Genomic DNA, 21,726 nt, shown 5'->3' with positions numbered 1-21,726 from the left:
TATTCAGCAGAATTACTTCATCAAGGATTGGGGGGCATTATATGAGTCCCTGATACGGCGGGTGCAGTTAAGATGCAAAAATCCATGATTGCGTTTTAGCTTCTGCCGCCCAAACAATGCCGAACCATCAGGGCTACTGACCCAGTAATCCTACTATACTGTGCTTTTCTCTCTGAGTCTTTTCAATCGACCTTTTTCAAAAAGACTTCGTCCACAGCTCCTCCCTCGCAAAGTCAAAGTTGACAGAAAAATCCACTCAGTAACCTCTCCAGAGCGCAAGCCACTAACACTATGTGCCGGCTCAGGTGGTCCCATCTCTGTAACACACCCTCCACTCTGTCAGGCACTTCCGTCCACACTCCAACCCCCGCTGAACCTTGTTCTTAGGAGTGACTCTTCCAGGCGGCAAGTAGCAAATTACCCTGCCATCCTTAAGGGTCCTTCAGACTGCATGATCTTGGTAGTGAGATGAGGCAGAGGAGAGTGAACCAGTGTGGAAAGCTGAACCTTCAAACCAGTGTGAAGCACAGTCCACTCCAGCTCCTCCCCTGCATTCTTAGAAACACTCTCTGCTGCCCTGAGGCAGCCCACGGCCCTTAGAGCTTCTGGTGCAGGAGGGGCGAGAGAAACAGACTCCCAGCTCTCCTCTACACCCGCAGGGCAAGCTGTTTGACTGCGCTTCTGCAAGCAGGCCCACCTGCAAAGGCCCTTGTCCCCGGCAGTATTTTAAATCTCCACTGTCAAGGGACCTCCTCTAACCCTGTCAACCTTGTATCAGCTAAAACAAACGGCCACTCAAGGTCTCTCCTGGAGGGTGTTCGTGAGGGCTTGCTATCTTTAAGCCCTGGCTTCTTGTTTGATGTTCTTGGCTGAGGAGCAAGAAGGAAAAGGAGAAGGTGACTGGACAAAGCTCTTGGATCTGATTGGCAAATCAGTTTCTGTCCCACCAAGAGGATGAGACCTTGAGAAACAGTTTATCCTGGTAGAGGGACAGGGTCCTGGCCTGACTGAGATGATGTGTTCAACTACACTGGGATAATATGCCTTTCAGTGAAAATTTCAAACTAATAGCAGTGGTACAGGCTGAGACATGCTGAGAGAAGAGACGGTCACCATCTGTGCTGGTCAACTTTTGTCAGCTTGACACAGAATAGAGCCACCTGGGAACAGGGACCCTCAGCGGAAGGATTGCCTCCATCAGACTGGCCTGTAGGCATGTCTGTGGATCATCTCAGTTGCAAATGGAGGCATGAGGGCCCAGCCCACTGTGGGTGGTGCCATCCCTAGGAAGGTGGTCCTGGGTTGTATATAAGAAAGCAAGCTGAGCATGCCATGGAGAGCAAGCCAGTAAGAAGCACTCCTCCATGGCCACATGTGTACCTGTGTATGTGTGTGCATGTATATGTGAGTGTTAGTATACATGTGCATGCTCTCGTGGGTGCACATGAAGCATCCGTGCATATATCTGGATGAGCAGACATCAGTGCAGACTAATACATCTTCACTGGCCCATCATCTCTAACATTTGAATTCAACTCATACTCTCCACATTGGTCCTGAGCTCACAAACTCCTGCCTATCAGCATTTGAGAATGGTCTCCTAATCAAGGTTAGGAGTCAGAAGACCTGGGCTGAAGACTGCTCTGCTATTTACTATCGTAATACAAGTACTTCATTTGTTTCTCCAATTGAAAGACAGAACAATCTGAGACCTGCCTGTCCTTCCAGAAGGCTTGGGAGAATAAGTAAGAGAAAGTTGTTTTTACAAACTTCCAAGTCTTGTCTGGCCAGGCCTCCAGTCTCAGCCACACCCCACACCAAGCCTATCCTGAGACCACACACTTGTCAGGCCTGAGAAAAGGAGCCTGTCTTTCCCATTGCCCTGTTAGCATGCAACACGTGAAGATGAGCAGAGAATTAACAAGTATAATTAACCCATACGCTTACTACAGTGCACCCGAGTTTATATGTTGACTCAGGGCTCCCTACTTCCTTCCCATCCCCACACTGTTAGCAGAGATACTGACAGGTACCCAAGGAACAGGCATCACTCTCCCCCAGGTCTCCTCTCTCTCCTAACCTGCTGAAGCCCTTCTTAGCCTTGGCTCAGGAGCTTGCCCTTCAGGTCCGAGCCCTCCCTGTCTATTAACTAAAGACAGTGGAGCTGAACTCAGCCCAGTGACCTGAAGAATGGAGCCATAATGGAGGGAGTATCAAGCACAATGCTGGACTCAGGACAAGACCCACACATTAGGGCAGGATGAGCCACCACCCTCTGGTGCCTCCTTACCCTCCACAACACCCACTCCCACGCTGCTCCGCCGCGTGTTCATTGGGGCCACGAAGAACCACTCATTGGTCTTGTAGCTGTAGGCTTCTACTGAGGCCAGGCCTAGGGAGAAGAGAATCATGAGATTCCTCCAGTCATAGGCCTCCCCCTACTGTGTGAAGAACAGTGAGACCAGGAAGAGGCCAAGCCAGGACTAGACTCGACGTCCAGCTAGGTACACCTCTGCCTAGCATGTGGCCATGGCACATAAGAAGGCTTGTTTCTGCCCCAAAGCCGAGTGATTAAGGTGGACAACACTTAAGAGTTTGGATCTGGAATGCCCTAGAGGTCCACATTTACGCTAAAGGCTTGTTCTTGGGTAGTGGTACTGGGAAGCAGTGGGACTTTTGGGAGAGGGTCCTTAGCCACTGGTGGTGACCCTTTAGGTGACTTAAGATCACAGTCTCTCTTCTTCCTGTTGCTTCCTGACTAATGAAGTGAGCAATTTCACATGGCTACACTGTGCCATGATAAACAACCTCACCACGGATCCACACAGGCCTGTGGACTTGAACCTGCACAACTGTACGTCATAAGATACCTTCTCTGTGTGTGAGGATTACATCAGTATTTCCTGGCAGTGCAGGAGAGCTCACTAATTCCGATTGGGTCATTCTTGGAGTACTTCTACAAACGCACAGGGTCTAGCCCAAGAGCTGACTGAGTAAAGCAAAACTGCCCAGAGAAGAGGGAACAGCAGCACACCCTGGACCTACCAGTACTGCCGTCAAAGCCTCCCACCGCGTAGAGGAGGTCGTTGAGCACTGCCGCACCCAGCGTGCTCCGGCGCTCCTGCATGCTGGCAATGGATGTCCACTGGTCCTTCACGCCGTCATACACATCCACTGTCCGCACCCGCAGGGAGCCGTTAAACCCACCCACGGCATATACGTGGCCAGCCATGAACACCACACCTGAGACAGAGGAAAACAAAGCATGAGTTGGGAAGGGACCTGCCCGCCCAAGTCCATGTTTGACATCAAGGAAGCAAGGTGGGCTTATGCCTGACTCACTGTGGGAAGCCACCCCCAGCTTTAGATATCTGTGAATAACTATGGGACTCTGATTTCTTCCCCTGTTTGTTTCTCTAACTTCACCTGATTTGAGTAACTTCTCGAGTTGGCTTAAATGCATAAGCAAAGAGGAACTGACCTCAGAGTAAGCAGCCCCGCTGTGCAGTGGGAGGGGAAGGAAGTCTGGAGAAGAAGCAGGGCTTCGGGGCAGCACTAGGCAGAGACCCGCTGCCACTGCCCCAAGGCTGCTTGGAACCCAGGTGAGTCCGGGGCTGGGGCTGCTTACCTGCTCTGCATCTCCTGGAGGGAAGCTCGGCTATCTGGTCCCAACGGCCCTCCTCAAAATCATAGCACTCCACACTGCGGATCGCCTTAGGCGCCTGGCCACCAACCACAATCATGACCTCCAGAAAGACAAATGCACATTAACTACGTCTGCCCAACATGCACGGGCGTGGATGGCCAATCCGTGGCCCTTCCACATGCTGCCTGCCAGTCTGCAGAGTTACACACAGGAAGATGCCATCCTTGTCACTGAGGGGGTACATAGTCAAGAAAAGCCAGCCAAGCACCACAGAGGTCCACACTTTCCAAACACCCCTCTCAGGGTGATACTGAGGTAAGGAAAGTATCCTCTACAATCTCAGTACACAAAAGACGAGGGGTGGGGATAATTACATTGAGACAAACAAATGTATCTGGGGTGGGAAGCGTGGATTCTGGATACATTTTTTTAGGATAATATTATTACTCAGAAGTATTTCTAAGTACCTAGACTGCTGAGGGTACCTATTACTTGCAGTAAAGAAAAAATAATAATTTTTAAACACTGTTTTGTGGTGTTGAACAAGTTACTTGACTGACAGTGCTCTGAAAGCGCTTTTTCCCCTACAAGTAAGGCCGTAGCTACCACAGCCAGGCATGCCAAGTGTGCTGTCATTTGCTTGTCAGTGTGATTGACAGATGAGGAATGTCACAGTCAGAGAACACATGTAAACAGCCAGAGGTCACTCCGCAGAGGGAGGCAGAACAGACAGGGGGGCCCAAGCCCACGTGACACAGAGGTGAGACTGCCATGGCTTCACTTCCTGTTCTGGACAGAAACTGGTCCATGTCAACACTGCCCACTGCACACTGCATGTCATTATGGAGTCATGAAAATCAATTCCGTGGGTTGTGACCAGAATACATCAAACTGAACATCACAGAAAATACACAGCCAGGGTATTAGTTTATGAAATATTTGTTCTGGTTATACCATTTAGATGTCTATTTTGAATGGCAATTCATATGTATTTCTTGCTGCAGGGTGTGGTTAAGTCAAAGGAAAGCCATGGTCTGGCTATGTTAATGAACTGTACTGACTTGTGGCGTCCACACTCTCAAAACATTATACATGCTATCAATAAATAAGAATCAAAATGCCAAAGATAACAATAGTCTGCATATTTTGATAAACTCAGGCAAACTCACACTGTCCCCATCATGATAATATTACCCCTTCCTGACATTTCAACACCCTTAAGAGGTAGGCATGTGTGAAAGTCTCAGCTAGCCAACATAAGCTACGGGGTTGAGCACAACCTGAGGCCTGCCTTATCCACCTAGCAGTCCTCACACAAACCTTTTCCAATTCAGCAGGTCCATGGTTTGTCTGAGAATCTGTTTCTCACATGGCCCAGGACATGCCAAGGCTCTGCTCCAGAAGTCAGACATTGAGAAGCATGTTTTTAACCCCTGGCCTGTAGGGCTTTCTTGCTGACATGCCATTAACAATTTCTGCCACACTGAATTGTCACACTGCTTTCTACTTCCTCACAATATGTTACTGAAGAGAGGAGGAGTCGTCTGTACGACCATGTGAACTGGTAGGAGTATAAACCTCAGGAAAAGAAAAAGCCCAAGGAGAAAGATGGCTCAGCGGTTAAGAGCACTAACTGATGTTCCAGAGGACCTGGGTTCAATTCCCAGGCCATCAGGTGTCCGATCACACCAGGATTTTAAAATAAGGAAGAAGGAAAACCCCAAACTACAACCATTCCACAATATCAAGCATGACACCAGACTCCCTGTTGCCCATGTCACTGGTCACTGCTCTTTGGAACTGGTTCACAGTGTCTGTGACCCCAACATAGGCCATAAAATCTTCAAAGCTCAGGAGTCACTTCTGATCTTTAATCCCTTCCAAAGTAAACCAAAACACACAGGCCTGGCCTCACGGCAGTGCTCCCAGACCAGGACACACAGGCCTCACTGCAGTGCTCCCAGACCAGGACACACAGACGTCACTGCAGTGCTCCCAGACCAGGACACACAGGCCTCACTGCAGTGCTCCCAGACCTCACTGCAGTGTTCCCAGACCAGGACACACAGGCCCCACTGCAGTGCTCCCAGACCAGGACACACAGGCCCCACTGCAGTGCTCCCAGACCAGGACACACAGGCCTCACTGCAGTGCTCCCAGACCAGGACACACAGGCCTCACTGCCATGCTCCCAGACCAGGACACACAGACGTCACTGCAGTGCTCCCAGACCAGGACACACAGGCCTCACTGCAGTGCTCCCAGACCAGGACACACAGGCCCCACTGCAGTGCTCCCAGACCAGGACACACAGACGTCACTGCAGTGCTCCCAGACCAGGACACACAGGCCTCACTGCAGTGCTCCCAGACCAGGACACACAGGCCTCACTGCAGTGCTCCCAGACCAGGACACACAGGCCTCATTGCAGTGCTCCCAGACCAGGACACACAGGCCTCACTGCAGTGCTCCTAGACCAGGACACACAGGCCCCACTGCAGTGCTCCCAGACCAGGACACACAGGCCCCACTGCAGTACTCCCAGACCAGGACACACAGGCCTCACTGCAGTGCTCCCAGACCAGGACACACAGGCCTCACTGCAGTGCTCCCAGACCAGGACACACAGGTCTCACTGCTGTGCTCCCAGACCAGGACACACAGGCCCCACTGCAGTACTCCCAGACCAGGACACACAGGCCCCACTGCAGTGCTCCCAGACCAGGACACACAGGCCCCACTGCAGTGCTCCCAGACCAGGACACACAGGCCCCACTGCAGTGCTCCCAGACCAGGACACACAGGCCCCACTGCAGTGCTCCCAGACCAGGACACACAGGCCCCACTGCAGTGCTCCCAGACCAGGACACACAGGCCCCACTGCAGTGCTCCCAGACCAGGACACACAGGCCCCACTGCAGTGTTCAAGGCCAAGTCTTCACGTCCCTTTCCTGTGAGCCTCAGCTTGGAGCCCTCAGTTCAGGGTCAGCAGAATCCTTTTCAGAGGAAAAGCGAGTGTATTCTTGCCACCACCTCTTGTTCAAATGGCAGTCATGGGCAGTCTATGGGGTTGGGGGTCTGGGATGTTAAGGTTAACGAACCCAGCTTCTTGGCACACTTCAGACAACGCCCATCTCCCTCCTCCAGGGTATCCATAAAGGCTATGTGTCCACAAACCTCCCTGAAACTTGCCTTAACTGTCTCACTGTCATTTAAGTTAGCCCCAAACTCTTAGACTCAAGCAATCCTCCTGCCTCAACCTTGTGAAACTACAGATACATGCCAGCCCATTGTGCCCAGCAATAATCATTGCTTTTTGGATAATCTGTCCCCTGGGGTGACCCTGGGTAAGGATAGGGATGCAGGGATCATAAGGAGTTGAAGAGCAGGTTCTGGGCTAACAACAATGCTAGCTGACCAGCACATAATCCTCCTAAAAACTGCACTGTACTTGAAAGTCTTGCAGGTACCCCGGGGTCCTGATCCCAGGTCTCAGTGGTGGCTGTGGTGAGGGCTGCAGTTCTGCTTCCTGAAGAGTTCTAGTTGACTGAGTATGGGCAAGCTGAACTCTACCACGGCAGGGATGGTTATTAGGCGCCTGCCGAGGAGAACACTACCACTACTAAAAGTCAAATGGCTGTTTCTTTTAGTGAGATTTCTTAGCCTGGTTTCTTAGAATGTGGACCGCCAACATAATGAATTTTCAAACACACATTCAATCCTCTTTCACGTCCACCATTCTGCTTCCAGGAGACTACCAATAGGAAAGAACGCACTGGAGCCACAGGTAAAGAGGGCCCCTGTGTGGATCAAGACTCTGGCCACAGGGAATGTCCACTCAGGTCAGAGGAACTACCTGGGCTGTGCACACTTTCTTCATGGAGTAAGGGTAGAGTATGTCCAAACTCTCTTCCATGACAGGTGAGCCGGGCAGAAGGCAGGCCCAGCCAGTCGGTCCCTCGGGCCAGGGCAGGAAGCGAGTCTCTCTTACCCTGGTGCGTGGGGCCGCAGGGCTAACACCAAAAAATTCATCCGAAGGAAGTGTGTCCAGTAGAGTAGAAGACTGGTCCATGCAGGCTCCTAAGCAAGAGGAGCCCTGGCAAGAGCTGACGGCAAGATGCAGAAGCAGTGGGGGGCCTGACAAGCAGACAGCAGGAGCCCAGAGAGAGAGTAAAAGACTGGAAAGACGATGGGCATTGGGGTCGGACTCATCTTGGCTCAGCGGTGAGTCCGTTACTAGTCACCTGTTGACCACAGGCAAGACTTTCAGCCTTGCTAGGCCTCATTTTCACGCCTGCATTCACATCTGAAAACCGGGGTCTTTCTCACGGTATCTGTAGGCTTAAGTGACATGATGCTCACGTGACAAGGCTTAATGAACAGCAAGCCGTGTTACAGGCAAACGCTGGGCATCAGCGCTGGTGCTCGAAGACCTTGCTAAAAGACTAGTGAAAATGTAAAAAGGAAATCTATATGAGCCTTGAATGAGAGAGGGAAGTCCATGAACCTCAGGGGTCACGGTGAGGGCTCTCGGGATCCCAGGGTGTATGATGGGCATGGAATAAGATGGAAGAGAGGCAGTGCCAATCAAGGGACTTGGGCCAGGTGCGAGGTCACCCTAACCACCTGCCAGCAGCCTCTGCTTCTAACAGTTTTATCTGAAAGCAGAGCGGTCCAAAACAGGAGCAGGCTGCCCTTATCCACCCCAAATGGCTTTTTGTATCATTTCTGCAGGGGTGGATCGAGGCGCCCACTGAGCTGGAGACACAGAAAAGCATCATGCCCAATATATTTCCAAAGGTCTCCTTTGCACCCTCCGAGAGCCTGATTTGTTTCTGCTGCCATCTGTGGAGTTGGGCAATGTAGGCAGGCTCTGAGACTGAGAGACAGCCTCTGGTTGTCCTTAGCAACCCAGCCTCAGGGAGCATGCTGAGTGCCAAAGGTACGGGAGCCAAGACAATGCTATTCGCTGTTCCTGCTGGAGAGCGTCAGAATGACCGCCTATCCCCACCTCAGGAACACACCCTTATCACCCTCGGCAGCTAGCTCAAGGAATTCTAGTCCTTTCAGGGAAAGGACTTTGCTTGCAGACAGTCACTGCTGAGAAGTCCTGAGGAGAGTGCAAATCTCTCCCCATCACTCTATTTTTCCAAGTGTGATGTATCAGAAAGCCTGTCTGAGCTGAAATTCTGACAGCCCAAGACAGTCTGTCCTTGGAGTTCCTCCAAGAAGCCCGAGGACCTCCTCTTCCTCTGCTTCTTTGGTCATTCGCAAATTCTCCTGCCATCTCAGAGAGACTGAGGGCAGGATTCAGGTGTCTTCCCCCTGAGTGCTAAGGTAAAAGACTGTGGAATTCAGAGGCCATGCCACACGTTTGCAGCTACTCGGCCTCAACTTAAATCTCAGCCCAACCAGCCACTGGCTGTACTTCAAGACAGGGCAGGCATCTTCTGACCCTCCTATAAACTCCCTGCCCTCTGTGTGGGCTACCTTAGTGACTTACGTCTATCAAAGAAAATAGCAAAAGGGATGGATGGTGGTTCCACAATGAGGTTACAGCGAGGCTGAAGCCTCTGTCTGGAGCATGTTCCTCACTTTTATGTGGTAAAGTTCCTCACTTGAGAACCAAGCTACCTTGCACTGAGGCCATGAGACAAGAAACCAAAGTTGGCCAGCGGCTGTGTGAGTGAGGTCTTCCCCAGACTAGCCTTTCGATGGCTGTCACCATGGCCTCCAGCTTGGCTTTATGAGAGACCAGAGCCAGCACGATCTAGCTAAGCCACCCTGGGACACCTGCCCACAAAAACGGCAACACTGTCAATATCTGTTGTGTTGAGCCAGCGAGGAATACAAAAACAGATAATGCATAATCCATAGGGAGTCGGTGACTTATCCTATGAGTCAATTTTCCTATCTTCAAAATGGGAATGATTACGACTGTGAAAATTCTGAGTAGTAACTGTAGAGGACTTAGCCCAGTGCAAGGCACCTTTGCTCAGTAAGTGAGATCCACTACTGTTATCACTGTAGGGACTGTCATTCCTGCACTGCCACGGATGGGAAAGCTCTGGGAGAGTCACTCAATCCTACTGAATCTCAGTGTTCTCTACCAGCATCCAGACCCAGTATAAAGACAAAACAAGATAACGAGTGTTGAACACTTGGCATGAAACACTGAGAGGCTGCTTAGCAACTGCTATGTAAGCAATATACTGTGTCATCGTGGATGCTTTGTGTGACAAGGACAATGACCCGGGAAGAAGCAAGATACAAAGTACCCATCACCCTGAGTTACCATCAGAGCCAGGGTCCAGACACAAGCCCCACAAACAGTCTGCATTTACTCTGAGCGTCAGCTTCGGTATCAGCCCAGCAAAAGGCTTCTCTCATTATACTCCACAGTACAAGAGCATCTTGGGCACTCCTCCATGATGGCACTTACATCATGTCTTTGTTCTGCACATCTGACTCCTGAGAGTCTCTTGAAGAATGGACAGTTAGCCCCGTGCTGGGCAACTGTGGAAGGACATTGAGTGAACTGATGCCACATGACCACTTACAGCCCAGTGCAGGCTGGACTCTGAGATCTGTTTATTTCATCTAAGTGTCTTCTGGTCTCCCAGGAATAGTGGCTTGGTTCACTCAGTGTTGGATGGTTTTGTGGGCTGAACCAAATATTCTATAAAGCAGGGTGCACATCCTTATTCTACCCATGCATAGTGAGTGAAAACACATGTGTGGGTGCTGAAGACAGTGGAAACAACGAGGGGTGGGAGAAACAGTCAATGCCGAGTCCCATACCGTTACTTGTTCTTTTACCACATCTACCGTTCACAGGAACCCTTACTATCAGCCACCCTGTGCCAGGTCTGGGCTGTGTGCCAGGGACACCAGCAGATAACACCTGCTGCCACAGAACATACAGCTTAGCACAGAGTGCACACTGCAGAGGAGAACCCTATAAACAGTTGTCAAAGCCTCCACCTGGGGTGCACACATGCTCCCGAAACCAACATCCCTGCTCTTTACAGACCAACGTTTACATCACCAATTCAGCCATTAAAGATCCTCCCCATCAACTGTATTTCCACACACGAGTGATAAACAATCAAAAGTCAGATTTTAGAAAGAAAATATTGTGGTGTGAACGGTCAGCACTAATTCTCCTGGAACTTAGTGGTGGAGTGCTTGTTGTGTGAGGCCCTAGTATCAATTCCCAGTACTTCCAAAAGAAAAAAGAACATTTATAATTGTGTCAAAACAAAAATACCATAAATAAATCTGACAACAAGCAGGCAAAAGCCATATGTGGACAAGAGAAAACGTCACTGAGAGAGGTCACTGAGCCAAATAAACAGGGATGGACGAGTGACAGACTGTCAGATAACTACCCCATTGACCTAGAGATGGAATCCGACCCCAGTGAAAATGAGCTGACTCTGAAATTAGCAAAAACCACGCCCAAGAACAAGACTGAGACAACCGTACCTCAGGACTTACAGTCCGTCCGTGAGCGAGGCAACGTGACTTGCACAGGGCAGACAGATCATGCAGCACACAGAGTACAAACCCAGAAACAGGCCAGGACGTGTGCAGTCAATTACTTAGAGCTAAGGGCGAGGACTCGGGGGGGGGGGGGTCTTTCCACCCTGTGGCATGCTACAGACATATATTCAAATATAGAATAAGTGAAACGTGATCCTCACTTCATATAACACATTTCCTTAATCCTCTGAAAAGGAACCATAGATTTAAGTGTAAAGGTTCAAACTCACAGAAGAAAAGTTTAAGTGAGGGTAAGAGTTGTTTGTTTTCAGCTTAAACTCAAAACAAATCACAACGGAAACAAAAATGAAACCTTCAGGCACCCTGCTGTCCCAAGCATACTTTGGAAGACAGTGTGGAGGCCCTCAGAAGGTTAAAAATAGTTCTGATACATGATCCAGCAATCTCACTGCCACATACATATCCAAAGAACATGAAATCAAGAAGACACCGTCACTGTGATGTAGGCTACGGCCTTGTCCACGGTGGCTAAGTACAGCCTCATGATGGGACAAACACAGAGTGGGACACAACGTGGTGGAATACTATTCAGCCTGAAAAAGGAAGGAAATCTTATCGTTTGCAAAATGCTTGAAGCCAGGAGGGCCTAACACTAAGATAACCCAGGCACAGAAGGACAGACAGGACAGACAGAAGGACAGCTCTCACCTGCATGCAGAGTCCAAAACAGGCAAACTCAGAGACAGAGTTACAGTGCTTACAACAGGCAGAGGGGGAGGGGGTGGCTAGGGTTAATTAAAGGGTACCAGGCTTCCATTCCATGTAGAAAGGCTAATTCTAGAGCTCTGCTCTACAGCATGGCGCCCACAGTTAATAAAACATTACATTGTTGAAAATCATGAAGGGTAAAATGTAAATGTTCTCACCATAAAATATAAGTATATGTGGTCATAATACACGCTGGCTTGCTCAGTTTTTCCATTCTATAATGTGTACATACTTTAGAATATTTTAAATCATAATGTACACGATAAACATATACAATTTTTCTTATCAACTGAAATAACTTATTTTTATGAACTCTACTCTTCCAAAGGTACTACTGAGAAAACAAAAAGACAAGCATGGGCTGGGAGAAAGTGTCACCCTTAAAAGGAAGACTGCAAACTAAGAAGATGCCCACATACAAAGCCTGATGCCTTTAATATAGAAAATGCCCTTAAGATCTATCAATAAAAATAAGCAACCTGTTAGAGACAGAGACAAACGACATAAACAGAGAATTCCCCCAAAGAAATACAAATAATGACATGAAACCAAGATTAATAGCACTCAAGATCAAAGAGACACAAACAAAAACATGTCATTTAGTAAAAAAAAAAAAAAAAAAAACGAACACAGATACGCTTGCAAATAAAAACAGAAATTATTTCAAAGACTATCAGTTGAGAATTGTGACAGACACATGGTACAGACATGCAGCAAAGCGCCATGTGCCCGTCACAGTTCCCATGCTGACTTCGCCCGTACATGGTACAGACATGCAGCAAAGCGCCATGTGCTTGTCACAGTCCCCATGCTGACTTCGCCCGTACTTGCCAGAGGAAAAGCAGTGAGTATCATTTGGTTAAGTGGGGGCAAAAGTTCAGTTCATACAGAAGATCCCGCATACATAAAAATGTACATTCTCAGTTATTTATGAATAAAGGTACAGAGATCTCTCTGAAAAGAAAACTTGGCTGAGCAGTGCCTGCAGTGGAGGGATTTCAGGTGATTTCTACTTTACTCCTAAATTGTGTGTATTCTTATTAATCTGCAATAAAGCTACATTTCTATAATTAAAGAAATATAAATTTCTTCATTTAAAAAATACAAGATGGGCCAGCAAGATGGCTCAGTGGGTAAAGGTACTTGCCACCAAGTTTTACAACTAGAGTTCAATCCCAGGTCCCACATCGTAGAAGGAGAGAATGGACTCCCCCAAGTTGTCCACACATATATGCATGCATGCACACAAACACAGAGAGAGGTGGGGGAGGAGAGAGAGGGAGAGAGAATAATTAAATGTAATAAAATAAAAAATAAGTTTCAGTTTGGTGTTTCAACAAAACACAAGACATTGAGGAACAGTAAGGCAGACGGCCAGAAAGACCAGAAAGACCACGTCTCTAACCCTGTCTGGGCGCCTCCTAAGTGGACGTGGGGTGGCAAGAGCAGCCAGCAAGTACATGCCCAGGTTTGCACAAGATTAGGTGTGATTCAGAGAGCGGATCTGGGGGAGGATGGCCCAACAGCAGCCATCAATGGCTGTGCTGACACTTGGACAAGACATTGAACTTCTGTGAGCCTCAGTTCCCTGTGTAGAACTCAGGTTCTGTAAGGACCAGTGTTCAGGGTTATGGAGACTTTTACATAAAACACACCCGTGCTGACCAGTGTATGTCACCCTGACACAGCTGGAGTCATCTGAGAGGAGAGAACCTCGACTGAGGAAATGCCTCCAAAGATTGGGCTGTAGGCAAGCCTGTAGGTTGTCCTCTGAATTAGTGATTGATGGGCGAGGGCCCCGCCCATCGTGGGTGATGTCATCCCTGAGCTGGTGGTCCTGGATTCTATAAAAAAGCAGGCTGAACAAGCCATGAAAAACAAGCCAGTAAGTTGCACTCCTCCATGGCCTCTGCATCAGCTCCTGCCTCCAGGTTCCTGCCCTGTTTGAGTTCCTGCCCTGACTCCCCTCAGTGATGAACAGGGATGTGGAAGTGTAAGCCAACTAAACCCTTCCCTTCCCACGTTGTAGTTGGTCACGGTATTTCATCACAGCAAAGGTAACCTCAACCAAGACAAGAACTTCGTAAAGCCCAAGCTGCTGTGGACCAGCTGAAACAGTTGTGACACACAGACACTGCCTGATCCAGAAGGATGAGGGGTGGGGTGGGAAGGGGGGGGCTGCCAATCTCAGAGTAGCCAAGTGGTTAGTGTTGGACAGTAACCTGTTTCTCCGGCTCTGTGAAACCTTCTTGGAAGCAGCAGGCAAGAAGAAGGGTATTAGTTAGCTGACAAGAGGAGGAGGAGGGAGAGGAGGAGGAGGATCATGACAAGGTAGGAGTCTAAACACTTTCTTGGTAACACCCTGTTGTGTAGTCAATGGCTAATGTGACTCATTCCTGCCTCCCTTCCCTGCTGGGCTAACTGAGACTATCCCCCCCACCCCCACTAACCCCCCCACCCCACCGCATCAATATGTTGAGACAGTGGAAAGATTCCTGCCAAGCCTGAGGACTCTAGGGACCACCAGTGCCACATCCCTCGTCCCACAGATGAGAGACGTGAAGACCAGACAGAGAGAGAGCACCAAGCACTCAGCACTCCACTGACTATTCTGAACCTCAGGATCCCCTAGCACCTTCCTTTCCTTTCCTTTCCACAGACTCCTCCTCCACAGCTTCTCTGTCCCCAGCTTCCTGCCCCACTCCACTGTCTGTCAGACTCCTGGAGACCTGCCATCTGCTCTGTCAGCCCTACCTGCCCTCCACATCCCTTCTGGGGTGAGGAACGGCACCAGCCTGGGAATGTCTTGACTCCCACAATGCAGCACGTCCATGCCTCCTCTTCTCTTGGAACAGCGCACACAGCGTGAGGTGGGACGAGAAGGGGGGGGAGGGACATCTACCCTGTGCTCAAAGCTCCCTGATGCCTCCGTGAGCACCTTGGAACTCTAAGCAAAGCAAGTTCCTAGCAGAGAGAGGGACTAACAAATTCAAGAGGAGCCAACAGACTCCATCTCTTGGACCATAAATGCAACCCTGAGCCAGAAAGAACTGAACAGGAAGAGGAAGGCCTCGATCCCTGGACGGTCCTGAGTCTGGGCAGAGGCTGGGCCAGGGCTTACCTTGGGCAGGCTGACCGGAGTCCGAGGCTTGGTCCTGGGGTTCTTGATCAGGAGCCTCTGGTCAAGGGGCAGCAGGTGGTACTTCATGGCTTCGATGAGGAAGTCCTTACAGGTGTTGTTGTTCTTTATTAAAGCCTCCTCTTCGACTGTCTGGGGACAACAGTCCACAGGTGATCCTCCAGCAGAGTGTGACTGTGCTTCCCTAGCCTCTCCCCAGGCTGGGTCATTCCCACCTCTCACTCATCCCCCTCTATACCACACCATCCCAGACTCCAAGAAAGGCCCACAGAGCTACAAACTAGCACAGAGTCCCACCTCTAGTCCCTGTTCCACCACATGGATTCCCTGATCCTCAATCTCCATCTATAAAATGGGCACATCACAGGTACAGAATCAAGTGTTTGTTTTTGAGGTGCTAGCCCCAAGGAAGACACCGATGAACACTACAAGGCTCCTAACCTGAGCAGCTCAAGCGGAGAAACTGGATTCACTCAGCCCTCAAGCCAGTCATGGACAGAGAAAGCATAGCCAAGCCTCTCCTGGCCCCATCAGCTGGGAGAATGAACATATGGCCAGGGCCTTCATCTTCTGACAGCTTTGGGGCTGGCAGGAAAGATGGATTGAAGAAACAAGGCCTTCGCCTCTGGAGACTTCGCCTCTGGAAGCCTCTTTTTCCCAGGCATAATCTGGGTTTCTTTCACCTTCCCAGTAGGGGATGGAACTAGATTGGGACAAACCATAAAGGTTTAGGATTAAAGAAAAAGTGGGGTGAGGGCCAAAGAGCTGCTTTGGCTTGAGGTTGAAGGCCCTCCCTGGGAGCCGGCATGCATGTTCAGCTGCAGTGCAGGGTGATAAGTAGGCTCTAGACACATGCGGTGATGTTAGTGTACAGAGGGAGCTAATACCACAGAGCTGCACGCTTAAGAATGACTAGAATGGGGGGCTGGAGAGGTGGCTCAGTGGTTCAAGCACTGGCTCCTCTCCCAGAGGACCTGGGTTCCATTCCCAGGACCCACCAGGTGGCTTACAGCTGTCTGTAACTCCAGGGAATCCAGCGACCTCTTCTGACCTCCGTGAGCACCAGACACACACATACACAGACACACAGGCAGGCAAAGCATTCATACACATAAAACAAGATTTTTAGTAAGAATGGTCAATGTTGTGAAGTTTATGCTAGACGTTTTATCACAGAACAGCATGGTATCCATGTGAATGCCATTTTAAAATGGCTGGTGGAAGCTGAGTAACCATTTGCAACCGTGAAGCCTGAAGGCTGCACACAAGAGTGCCGGCTGACCACCTTTTTCCCGCCTCCTCCTGCACCACCACCAAGTTGAACTACTCTACGTTTCAAGGTTAACTAATGTTAATGAAGCATCCTTTCCTAGAGGAGTTCACTTCATGAGGCCTGATAAAAGTCCTTTTTGAAGGAGGGTTCCCATAACCTTTCTCAGGCCATTATCTCTTTCCATGCCAAACCTGGCCTTCCTGTGATAACCGGAATAAGGCCGAGTCTTTGGTAAGTTTCTGATGTGGAGCCTCGGAAGCTTCCTTAGCTCTCTGTGGAACCCAGTCCCTTGGGCACCCACCCTCGCTGTGAAACTGAGTCTGTGCAGGAGGCCACTCCACCAGGCAGTTTCCAGGGGACAGAGTGGGGATGACAGTAACACTGGTAACTCAGGCGAGCTCGGGGTAGCATGTGGCCACCAGGTGGCAGCACTCCAGGGACTTCCTGCACGCTCCTAAGTACCTGCAAAGGTGTCACACAGAGGACATGGTGCGAGCCTTTCACTGACCCCTCAGGCCTGAACAAGAGGACATGCATACGGGACTTTGCAAGTGCTTGCGGAATAAACGGCACCTGTGTCTAGCATTCACTGAACGCTGTCACGGGTCTCATGTGGATCATCTTTTTGTCCCCACAGTGTCCTATCAAGCCCATTTTGACCAGATAAGGGAATTGAGGGTCTAGCTGTGAAGTGTGGCTGGGAGTGATGAGGGCAGAGAGGCGCTGCTGGCCTGCTCAGCCTTCTCTCTCACCCCTGCGTAGGAACGTTCCTCAGGAACCACTGAGGACTGACTGACCTGAGCGTTGTTAAAGTCACACATTTGGAAGGTTTGCAACAGTCTAACACCATTTACTGTACAAAACAAGCATCCTGTGTGTAAACAAGACAGATGCTATCAAAGGTGGATGCTCACAGAGTGTGTGCTTCAGAGCTGTGTGGATGTGGATCTCAATCACGACTCCCTTATGCCAGCCAGGGACCCCAGACAGATCAATCCCAGCCTCCAAGCTTCAAGGCCCAAAATTGAAAGGAAGGGGAAAAAAAAAACAAGCGATCTGTAATCACTGCCTCAAAGGGTTGTTGTATGAACTAAATGAGAAAATGTGAGTGCACCCCAGAATTCTTCATTTTTCTTCTTCTCTTGGAGGAAGTAGAACTCTATGCATCTATGAAGAGCCAGTTTTCACAGTCCTGACCTGGAACTCAGGTTACCTCAGAGTACAACAGAGGGGGAACACAGGGGCATTATGAAATGATGCTTCTTTCTCTGTTCATCCAAGAGAAAACCAGCTCTGTGCTGACCGCCTGCCCGGACCCTCACAGTTCCTTAGTCCTTACAACAGTTCTCCACACTCAGCCCAGGGGTCGATGCCCTCCCTCCACACAGAGACTCGTGATATGCCTGTAGGCATGCCACACAGCCAGGGTCGCCTCTGCTCTCCTCCAGCAACACTGAACACACAAGCACTGACCTGGACTAGGTAATCCCTAGGTAAGAGAGGGAGCCGGACATGCTCCATCAGCTTCGCCATGTGGTCCAAGCGAGTCTCCTTCTCATAATTGATCCACGAAATCACAGCTTCAAACACCTAGAAAGAAAAAAGAATGCTTGCAAACAGCCGCCTCAATTCAGAAACCTGGGAGAAAAAGTGGCCAGTCATCCGCACGGGTATTTCATCTAAGGCGTGATGTATAGAACTAAACAAAAGTAGAAAGGCCGTGACTACGAGCTGGCCCACTAGAGAACACGAGCCTAGAATGGTAAGCCTGCTATCCCAGAGTGTGGTGATATGCTGTGCACCCTAATAATAATAAATTAATAAAATTTGCCTGAAGATCAGAGAGACAAAGGAACAAGCCACAGCCACCTCTTACCTCACCGACTCCTCAGCCTGAAAAGGCTTCAGTTCCTGTCTCCTCACGCCTTATATACCTTTCTCCACCCAGCCTTCACTTCCTTCTTAGTGCTGGGATTAAAGGTGTGTACCACCACTGCCTGGCTCTGTTTCTCTCCTAGACTGAGTCAATCTCATGTAGTCCAGGGTGGCTTTGAACTTACAGAGATCCAGACGGATCTCTGCCTCCCGAGTGCTAAGATAACTTGTTCTGTCCTCTGATCCTCAGGTAAATTTTATTAGGGTACACAATATATCACCACACTAGATGTGCAGTCGTCATGGCTCATACTAAAATAAGTTCTGATAGTCATTTAAGGATACAGACACAGAGTGGTAACTGTAAACTAGATATGTAAAGAGTGCCCAGAAGGACCGGAAGTCTTGAGCATACGGTTTCCTCTCTAATTTACTTCCCAGATAATAGACTGATGGCAATAAGATTGCCTTCTGCCTAAAGCTGGCTGTGATGATGAAAGTGGCATAGGATGCCAGAGAACAAAACACCCTCCTTGGAGACGCTCTATCCTCTGTCAAGGAGATTTCACTTCCATGCAAATCAAAGCTGAAGAACTTAGGACAGAAAGGAGAAGCTATGGTTTCCTTTGCATGGGGGTTAAGTCCAAATTCAAACTCCATGCCATCATGCACACATGGACTGGCAAAATCCAGACCTGATGAGGCTGAACCAACCAGTAATCTTGAAATAAATAAATACAGTTTTGGGGGAGGGAGGGGATGTGGCAAAGCCAATAAAAATGGAAATATGCACCAAGTCTTTGGTGAAAAAACAATACCCCTTCTAGAGCGAAAGCTCGCTAAAAGGCCCACTTAAACGGGCAAGAACACGTGTCCAAGGTATCAGCTGTAATACTGTTGTAGTGGGATTTTTAAAAAGAAGAACCTGAAGTTCACTGATGAAAAGGTGGGTTTTGCTGTTGAAGAGAATAAAACATGGGCTGGAGAGATGGCTCAGCAGTTAAAAGCGCTTGTTCTTGCAAAGGACCCAGGTTCAATTCTTAGCACTCACATGGCAGCTCACAACCATCTGTAACTCTAGTTCCAAGGATTCAATGTCCTCTTTAAAATTAACCAGATTGTACACTTAACATGTATATTTCACTGTTTTGCAAACCCTATTTCAAAATCAAACAATCTTACTTTCAAAATACAGTAATTGATCATAACACAGCAAATAAAAATCGATTCAGCTTATGGATACTTTAGGAAGTACAAGACGGGCTCTTCTGTGCTGTGGATGATTGATTGATAAATAAAACAGTGATTGGCCAGTAGCCAGGCAGAAAGTATAGGCGGGACTAGCAGAGAGGAGAATTGAGAGAACAGGAAGACAGAAAGGAGGAGACGCCAGCCTGCCGTCCAGGGAGCATCATGTAAAGGCAGCAGGTAAAGCCACGGAATACATGGCGACATATAGATTAACAGAAATGGGCTGAGTATAAGAGTAAGAGCTAGACAATGGTAGGCCTGAGCTAATGGCCGAGCAGTTTAAATAATATAAGTGTCTGTATGTTTATTTTATAAGTGGGCTACGGGACTGCCAGGGCTTGGCAGGACCTGGAGAGAAAAACTCCAGCTACACTTCTGTAAAAAAACCACTGGCTAGTTGAGTGTAGGAGAATGACAGAATTAACAAAACTGTTTTTGCAAGCACCACCACAGTCACTGACTCAGTGGATGCTAACATCAAGAGCTGTCTAGGAACAAGAATTCCATTCTCAGCGTCATGCCACAGGTGACATACATTCCTTACCAAGCGTGCAGCACTCTCTGTGACAGATATAACCTGAGACAGGGATCAAGTTTACTGAATTTACTACCAGTAACAGGACAACCCAGTATTTTTTTAGTTTTGTTTGTTTGTTTGTTTGCTTTTGTTTTTTGAGACAGAGTCTCTCTCTGTGTAGTCCTGGCTGTCCTGAGTAGACCAGGCTGGACTTGAACTACAGAGACCCTCCCACCTCTGTCTCCCCAGTGCTGGGATTAAAGGTGTGCCACACCCAGCCATTAAACCACAGAGACCAGAGAAGAGCACCATCTCCCCTGGGACTAGAGTTACAGATGGTTGTGAGCCACCAGCTGGATGCTGGGACTGCAACCTGGGTCCTCTGCAAGAACAGTCAGTGCTCTTAACCACTGAGCATCTCTCCAGCCAAGAACTTCATTTTTAAAAGCAGAATAGAGCAGAACTAAAGAAAATGAGCAGTGTACTGTGCAATTTTTTCTCATTTCTGAATGTAATAAGCTATATATTAACCATAAACACACAAATATCATAGAAATCCTCCTTGCATGTCTTAAAAACCATAAACTCAATAGTTTTGTCCCTTTGACACACCAGTGTTTCTCGGTATAATATTCACTCAAACACTCTTGTCAGTGAAGGGGTGGATGAGTGAGTTCAGAGGAAGCCTATGAGGAGGCCATGGCCTGACAGAAGTGGAAAGCCAGGCTGGGGAGGAGGGGCTGGAATCTTGGTGGGTAGCACAGAGTCAGAGGCTGGCAGAGAAGCCTGGCTTGTTCGGGGATGTGGTGGGCTGCCACCATGTTGTCCGGCTTGCACACTGTCCACACCTCTTCCTATTCTGTTTTACCTACTGTGAACTCCTACAGGAATGAGAAGTCTGCCACCTGACACCAAGTGTGACACCAAGTGGCTGGGTGACAAAGATTGGCTGAGGATTGGACTATGAGCCTTTGGGTAGGTAGAGTTGGGTAATGGATCACATTCTCCCCCACCAGCCAACCTAATCTTTGCTTTAAAGGTGAAAACGTAAGGCCAGTCTTCCAATGCTGTGGTATTAGCTTTATCTTTACTTTGGTTAGACCAGCCAACCGGCTCTGCTCAGTTGCCCTGTTTATCTGCTCAGCTGTGAAAGACACAGTCAGTGATAGCATCAACCTCCCAGCGCCTACCCAGGACCACATATCTCTTTCACTTTGGCTTCATGCTTGAAAACAAACAAGCAAATAAACGTGCAAATAGCTTTAGCCCTGAGTGGACTCGAAGTAATCGCCAACAGCTCTTCCCATGGAGGCCTCAGAGATACCATTCTCCTGAATTCTCACAATAAGCCAATGAGTCAATGCTCTTGACCCCATTTTTGACTTGTCCAACCCAGAACTGGAAAGAGGCAGATATGGGTTCTCCTCAAACCCAGCTGTGATTTTCCCATTTGTTTTTCCCATTAGTCTCAGCTGCCTCTCAAGTATCCACTAGCCTGGCTTGGCAAAGTACAGCCCACAGGCCAAATCCAGACTGCACCTGTTTTGTAAATAAAATTTCACTGGAACAGTGCCAAGCTCACTCAGACTCACCAGGCTGCATCCTGCACAGCAGCAGAGATGAGAAGCTACATAGCATAGTGCCTGAAATACTCACTACCTGCTCATTACAGGAAAGATTATAAACTCATACTCAGGAAAATCTACAGAGATCCCAGGGCTTCAGTCATGGGACAAGATAATGCTTACTTG

General features: G+C 48.9%; 1 protein-coding gene across 1 annotated transcript in view; it reads right to left on the bottom strand.

The window, feature by feature from the left end:
• Klhl3 (kelch like family member 3) overlaps positions 1 to 21,726 on the bottom strand; it is a 103,267-nt gene that overhangs the window by 15,943 nt on the left and 65,598 nt on the right. The window contains 5 exon segments of the mRNA XM_059262395.1: positions 2,291 to 2,392; positions 3,046 to 3,243; positions 3,629 to 3,746; positions 15,042 to 15,191; positions 17,806 to 17,922. Of these exon segments, the coding sequence (XP_059118378.1) occupies positions 2,291 to 2,392; positions 3,046 to 3,243; positions 3,629 to 3,746; positions 15,042 to 15,191; positions 17,806 to 17,922 (685 nt within the window).

Source organism: Peromyscus eremicus, chromosome 5 (assembly GCF_949786415.1).
Source record: "Peromyscus eremicus chromosome 5, PerEre_H2_v1, whole genome shotgun sequence".
Classification (NCBI taxonomy): domain Eukaryota; kingdom Metazoa; phylum Chordata; class Mammalia; order Rodentia; family Cricetidae; genus Peromyscus; species Peromyscus eremicus.
This window is presented reverse-complemented; position numbering and strand designations above follow the sequence as displayed.